The 7,253-nt window shown below is 41.7% G+C and overlaps 1 protein-coding gene across 1 annotated transcript; it reads left to right on the top strand.

Moving 5' to 3' along the window:
• The first annotated feature begins 3,856 nt into the window (after positions 1 to 3,856).
• On the top strand, positions 3,857 to 4,529 carry LOC139893067 (uncharacterized). The gene is made up of 2 exons (XM_071876205.1): positions 3,857 to 4,143; positions 4,202 to 4,529. The coding sequence occupies exons 1-2, from the start codon at positions 3,857 to 3,859 to the stop codon at positions 4,527 to 4,529; spliced, it is 615 nt and encodes a 204-aa protein (XP_071732306.1).
• Positions 4,530 to 7,253: the final 2,724 nt, after the last annotated feature.

Here is a 7,253-nt window from a genome sequence, read left to right as displayed (position 1 = left end):
GGCCACCCCGCCGACATCATCATGTCGGCCAGGGTTATTCACGGTAGCCAGATCGGAGAGCCTCATTCTAAGATCCTTAAACCCCAATAACGTATTGAGCAGGCATGTTAAACCCTATGGTAAAAATATGCATGATCAGTTAATAAGAGTGGATGCAAGATGCAAGTTTTGTCTTGCATCTTGCGCATAGTCTTGTGCCTCGTTCATTTAAGAAGACGCAAGACGCAAGTTAATTCTTGCGTCTTGCGTGTTTGCTTTAATTTACTGTTTTTTAATATAACATGCAGGTTCGGTCATTTATTCGATGTTGTTGTCCGGTAATCATCGTTGATGGTGCGCATTTGAAGTCTTGGTACTTGGCGACTAATTTAGTTACCTGTTGCAATGGATGGTAATAATGGAATTTTACCATTGACTTATGGAATTGGTGAAGGCGAAACAAACGAGGTTTGTTCATGGTTTTTTTGGCAATCTAAGAGATCATTTAATGAGTTGTGGTATGGATGATCGTATTCCAGAGCTTACTTTTATATCTGATTGTGCTCCTTCAATAGCACATGGTATTTCAAATGTCTTTCCGGAAGCCTTTCACGCTTTTTGCGCACGTCATTTGTTCATGAACAACAAAGGAAAATCCAAAAAAATCAGATATTTCAAATCGCACTATTTTAAAATGGTTAAGGCTTACCGTGCGTCGGATTTTCAGGATCATCTTAGTGTATTTCAAAGAAGATTAAAAGCGTCTTACAAATATCTAGAAGACGTTGGTTTCCAAAAATGGTCCATAAATAGAGCTGAACATGTTAGGTATTCATACCTTACTAGCAACAGTGTAGATTCTATCAACTCACTATCTAAACATGCTCGAAAACTACATGTTTGCATGTTATTGGAATTTTTTCTCGCTTCATTATAGAATTCGTATTTCAAAAATCGCAACAAATCGGTTAGTCTTACTTCAACGGTTTCTCCATATGCTGAACATAAACTAGCCAAAAGGACGAAAAAAATCTTGAAGGTGGCAAGCAATCCCATCGACAAACAATCTAATAGAAGTGCGTGATGGACGAAAATATAGGATGGTTAATCTAGAAGATAGAGTTTGTTCATGTGACCAGTAGCAATTATCGGGCATACCTTGCGGACATGTTATTGTAGCAGCACGACACTTCGAAGTTGAGGATGTTACTTGTTATGTATCATGTTGGTTCATGACTGAAACTTATATAAATACGTATGCGGAGCACATCCTTCCTTTGCCCCATCGGTCAGAATGGTCGGATCCGGGACCCGACATTTTACAAATTGTAAATCCCCCATTCAAGTGAAAAGAAAACCTGGACCCCTGAAAGGTAAAAACTGTATTCCGTCACAAGGTGAAGAAACTGAAAAAGAGTAAGAACATGTACTCGTTGCAAAGAAGCAGGTCATGGTAGGAATACGTGCAGTGCACCTTTTGACCGAATAGGTGAATCTACTTCTAAAAAGGTAGTAAGACAACCGGCCTCAAAATCGAAGGGTAAAGAGAAAGTCAAAGCTTTTGAAGCTTATCAGTCTCAGTTTTATTCAACGTGCAATTTAGGGAGCGATTAGTTACTTAATGTGTGATTTCGTTTAGGATTATTTTCTGTATTTTATGTGTGATTTCGTTTCTTGTAAAAATAATAATTACTGTTCCTGTCTAATATTATGTCTGTCGCGCAAAGGCACAAGACATAGCTTGCGCCTACATTATCTTCAGACTCAAGGACGCAAAGTGGATAGATATATATACAACAAACAGGGGAGACACAAGGACGCAAAACCAGCCTTGTGCCTGAAAATGGTTAAACTAACCCACAAAAGCAGCAACTTGCGTATGCTACAACTGGCAGGCACAAGGGAGAAAACATACCTTGTGCCTGACCATCATTGTTACCTTTACATAAAAAACTTACAAACCAACTGTACAGTGAAGACGCAAGGAGGCAAAGTCAACCTTGTGCCTAGAAAAAGATGGCGCAAGGGCGCAAGGTTCAAAATAAACATACCTTGCGCCTGACCAAATTAATTACATGTACATCAAAAACTTATAGAATAACAATACAATATAAAACCCAACAATTTAATTACATTAATTATTTATCAGCAACCTTTTTCGGTGGTAGCATATCCAGTGTATCAAACCATGCACGGAAGAAGGTTCTTAATGATACGCGTACCTACGCACGTAGCGCTTGTGCGTATCACGTGCGGTGCACACACCCTAAATATTGCCAAAACATATGATTAGGAGGTGCGCACGCGTGTATTGCTTAGCGAACACGAAAGCAATTGGATTTAATCTTATCCATAATTAAACATGATCCTTTTCCAACTATAAACCCGTTATTTATGGTTGTTATTCGGAAAGATCTAGAACTTAATTATGAGACGTTCTAGGGTTAGGGTTTTATTATAAATACGACCCTAACCTCCTTCATTCAACAATAATGTTTTCTGTATTACTCGAACTTGCGATTGCATCCAGAAAACATTCTTACGGTAACAGGTATGTTCTATGAACATAAACCCTATGCAACCACCTTTAGTGGCCATTGTTGCGGCAACTGCCATAGGGTGGTTGCAGAAGATGATTATGAGGAAGAGATCCCTATTACTAAGTATTGGGCACCGGGTGATGAAGAAGATGATGAAGATGATTATGAGGAAGAGATCCCTATTACTACAGTGGGGTCCTTTCCCATATACTCTACGCCAAAGTCAACGGTTCATACCAGGCGAGTAATGACACCTGCGAGTGCATATGAGTATTTAGCAGGGTAGAACATCGATGTTAGTTGTCTAACTGCTGATCGTAATCCCTTAGACAAAATACAAAGAAAGCGTATATCCTCGCCCATTCCCAGGTTATCATCTTTGCTTTCACAAGTACACCTTCAGGGTGCACTACCAATTCCACAGGAGAAAGTAAGAAAAAGAGTCAAGAAGATTTACTTACCATACTGGCCCAAGCTACGCTATAAAAGTATGCGCAGGCATTCACGATGCCAGATAAAGGTGATGAGGTGTTGGCTAATTTCTATGCAGGAATAATGGGGCGAAAGGTAAAACCCTTCATGGAGGTTGCGCCAGCTAATGAAAAGTTTGCGCCCCATATTGATAATTATGTGCCGTAATATCCGCCTATCATTCCTTTGACTATGGGATGGTATGATGGCACGACAGATCCAGACGATTTCTTGCACAGATATGAAGGAACAGCGTGCGCTCAGGCCTGAAACGATGAAACCAAGTGCCTTGAATTTTAAACTTTGTTACAAGGGGTCGCAAGGGAGTGGTTCAGTAACTTGCCACTACCGCTTGTTACCTCTTATAATGATCTTCGCGCACAATTTTTGTTAAACCTTCATAACATGCGCTCCCGTAAAAGGACGCATGTTGAATATCACGATATCAGACAGGGGGCAAGAGAATCCATTGGGCAATTTATAGATCGGTACACCAAAGAGGTCGCTAAAATGGCTGGACTCCCTGAAAGTCAAAAAGTGTCCTGTTTTATACACGGGTTGTGTAGAGAACGACATTTTTCCCTATGGCAGCGCTTCCGCATGAAGGTCCCTGATACCTTATCCGAGGCAATCAAAGAAGCGCACGAGCATATGCGTGCGAGGGAAGATACCACTAGGAATAGTGGGAAAAACCTCGATAGCAGAGGGAACAAAGATGACAATTCTTATCGCAGTCAAGCAGGGGGATCGAGCGCAAGTGCGATAATAATGGTCAGGGCTCTGCGCTGTCAAAATACAACAAGTTTCAGAAGTCAAGCAATTCTGATCAAGGGAAGGGTCACTTCCCAAGCCAGAACTTCGCGATCATGAGCAAATTGACTAAAACACCGAAGGAGATCCTAGCTACCGAACCAATCTGTCTGACATTCTCAGCTCCTGCGAAAATGTCAGAATACGCTAGGAGAGATAAGTCAAAATTTTGTGAATTTCATGACGATTATGGACACGAGATTGATCGTTGTAAGTCTTTCATTGAAAAAGTGATCGAATGTCTGAGGAGAGGTGAGATTAATCACCTGAAACCAGTAAAAAAGCAAGGAGCTGCATCAGGGCAATCAACCAGAGAAAGCCGCACCAAACAAAAAGAAGGGCGGTGACAAAAGCTCTGACAAAACAATAAACACGGTGCATGTTTGGTACTCTGGTCATAGGTGCAAGGCTGAGAAATTGGAGGAGTGGGAAGCGGAAGCTATTATCTTCCCCCCAATGCAAACAATTAATCCTTCGCATGCGCCCATAATCATTAAGGGTTGCATCACTGACCGTGGATATAATGTACGACGGCTAAATGTCGACACAGGCAGTAATGTCGATGTAATGTATGAACACTGCTTCAGGCAGCTACCGGCGACAATCAAGTCCAAGATGCAGGCACCCACAACTGTTTTGTCGGGGTTCTCCGATGAATCAGCATGGCCTTTGGGATACATCGAGCTTGAAATAGAACTGGTTGATGATAAAGACTCGACCCGCACATGAGCTGTCCCTGTTGAATTCTGTGTGGTACCTTCTTATTCCTGTTACAACGCACTCCTAGGGTGAGTTACTCTTCAGAAGTTTGGTGCAGTACCCTCTGCTATCCATGGCATGATCAAGTTTCCTACTAAGCAAGGTATTGCTACAGTCCAGACGGAGTCTAGAAGAGCACTATGCGCTTCGGTAACACCGCCTAAGCCATTGCATATAGTTGAGGAATAGATACAAAGCAGTTCCATCCTCGTCAATCCGAAATACCCTGACAAACGAATTCAAGTCGGGGGCAAACTTTCAGAAGAGATCAAAGTTCAGCTGCGTGACATACTGGTAGCTAACATGGACATCTTCGAGTGGTGTGCGTCCGATGGCGCCCGAAAGAAGCGTCCGATGGCGCCCGAAAGAAGCGAATGGTTAAGGTTGGAAGTAGACAAGCTGGTTCATGCGAACATCCTTAGAGAAGTGCGGTATCAGACTTGGGTCGCGAATCCTGTTTTGGTTAAAAAGGGAGATGGCTCATGGTGCATGTGCATCGATTTTAAGGATATTAATAAGGTGTGCCCTAAGGACAATTATCCTTTGCCTGAAATTGACTGGAAAGTTGAATCTCTTTCCGGTTTTAGGTTCAAATGCTTTTTGGATGCGTATAAGGGGTATCACCAGATTCAGTTGGCAGAAGCGGATGAAGACAAAACCTCATTTCACACTGATCAGGGTATTTACTGTTACACGAAAATGCCCTTCGGGTTGTAGAATGCGGGGGCAACGTACTAGAGGGTAGTGGATTTGGTCTTCAAGGATTAAATCTGTAGAAATCTTGAGGCTTACATAGGTGATTTAGTCATCAAAAGCAATACAAAGGTACAACTATTGGCCGATATCTTGGAAACGTTCAACTCTATGCGAAAAATCAACATGAAGCTTAATCCTACAAAGTGCAGTTTTGGGGAAGAAGATGCCAAATTCTTGGGGTACATAGTGACGCCAAGAGGAATCAAAGCTAATCCCAAGAAAATTGAGGCCGTAAAACGTATGAACTCCCCAAAATCAAGGAAAGAAGTGCAAAGTTTGATAGAAAAGTTAGCCGCGCTAACTAGATTCCTGTTAAAAGCCGCGGAGCGGTCATTACCTTTTTTCCAGACTCTAAATAATTCATTGAAAAAGTCAGAGTTCAGATGGACTGAAGAGACTGAAAAATCTTTTGTTGAGATGAAGGCGCTCCTAAAGGAGTTGCCTACTTTGACTGCGCCAATTGCGGGAGAGACGTTGATGCTGTATCTTGCGACTTCGAAGGAAGCAATAAGTTCCGTTATTGTCGCAGATAGGGGGCAGGTATGTCTCATATTGATACTTGAAATAGGTACTGAATGTAATGCTTACTGTATATTTCCCACTATTTTTGTGCAGGTACAAATGCCTGTGTATTTTGTCAGCAAAGCACTTAGCGGCAGTAAAGTTAACCACCCACCTATTGAAAAGCTCGTATATGCACTAGTACATATAGCTCGTCAGCTGCGTAGGTACTTCCAGGTGCATCCAATAGTGGTGTTAACTGATCAACCGATTAGACAGGTATAAGTCGCGGCACGCGCATCCCAATCTCTTTTTTACACGATCTTATAAGACGCCAAATACGCGCTTGAATTAATTGTGATATGCTGATAACATGTGATGACAGGTATTGTACAAGCCTGAGGTTTCGGGTAGATTAACCAAATAGGCCATCGAATTAGGAGAGCATGAAATCAATTACTCCCCGCGCACGGCGGTAAAAGGTCAGATACTCGCATATTACTTTTCCAAAACATGGGAGAAGTAGAGGCGCTTGTAGAAAGTAGTATAATTAGCTGTGACAAGAATCAGGTCTGAGAACTATATACATATGGAGCTTGCGGGCCTGAGGGCGCTGGCACTAGGTTGTTTCTCACAAGTCCCGATGGAGAGGAGCATACTTTTGCACTCCGGTTTATGTTTGTTGCGACCAACAATGAGTCTGAATATGAAGTATTACTGTTTAGGATGCGCATAGCGTAACAGCTCAGAATAAAGCACTTGGACGCATACGTTGACTCACAGTTGGTCGCTAACCAGGTCAATGTATCGTTTGGGGCACAAGAAACCTCTATGTAGCGGTACATGGAACTGGTGCATGAATTAGCAAATGAATTTGATATTTTTAGATTAACGCAGGTACCCAGGGGGCAGAATAAGAAAGCGGACGTGCTAAGAAAATTGGCTGCTTTGGCCTTCGATCATCTGCGCAAAAACGTATGGGTGGAAGTATTAACAGAAAAGTCTATTGATGAGAAAGTAACTGTTGCGCCCTTTGAGGAGGAAAGCCCAAATTGGATGACACTATTGGTGAAATTCAAAAAGTTTGCCTTAGTCCAAAAAGTGACATCTAACGGTTTCATTTGAAATGGATTTTCAATCAATCGAGACAAATTAACCTTAAAGAACTTAGCAAATCTAGTAATAAAATGACCACCTAACATCATTTTTCCACCCCTCACATCTTCAGCAACCTTCCCCAAGTAAGTACCCAAGAAACTAGGAATATCAGTAAAGCGGTTATTCGCAAGATGATCAAGTAACCACACGTCATTTTTGTTAATTTTTTCATTACTGTTAACCCTAGCATTAAACGTACACCAAATCAATCTCTAAAAAAGGCGATGATCTTTTTCAAACATATCCGTATAAGTAACCCTACCAGCACGAAAAGGTTCA

The sequence above is a fragment of the Rutidosis leptorrhynchoides genome, chromosome 1, assembly GCF_046630445.1.
Source record: "Rutidosis leptorrhynchoides isolate AG116_Rl617_1_P2 chromosome 1, CSIRO_AGI_Rlap_v1, whole genome shotgun sequence".
In the NCBI taxonomy this organism is placed as follows: domain Eukaryota; kingdom Viridiplantae; phylum Streptophyta; class Magnoliopsida; order Asterales; family Asteraceae; genus Rutidosis; species Rutidosis leptorrhynchoides.
The sequence above is the reverse complement of the archived record's forward strand: the minus strand, read 5'-3'. Positions and strand labels throughout refer to the sequence as shown.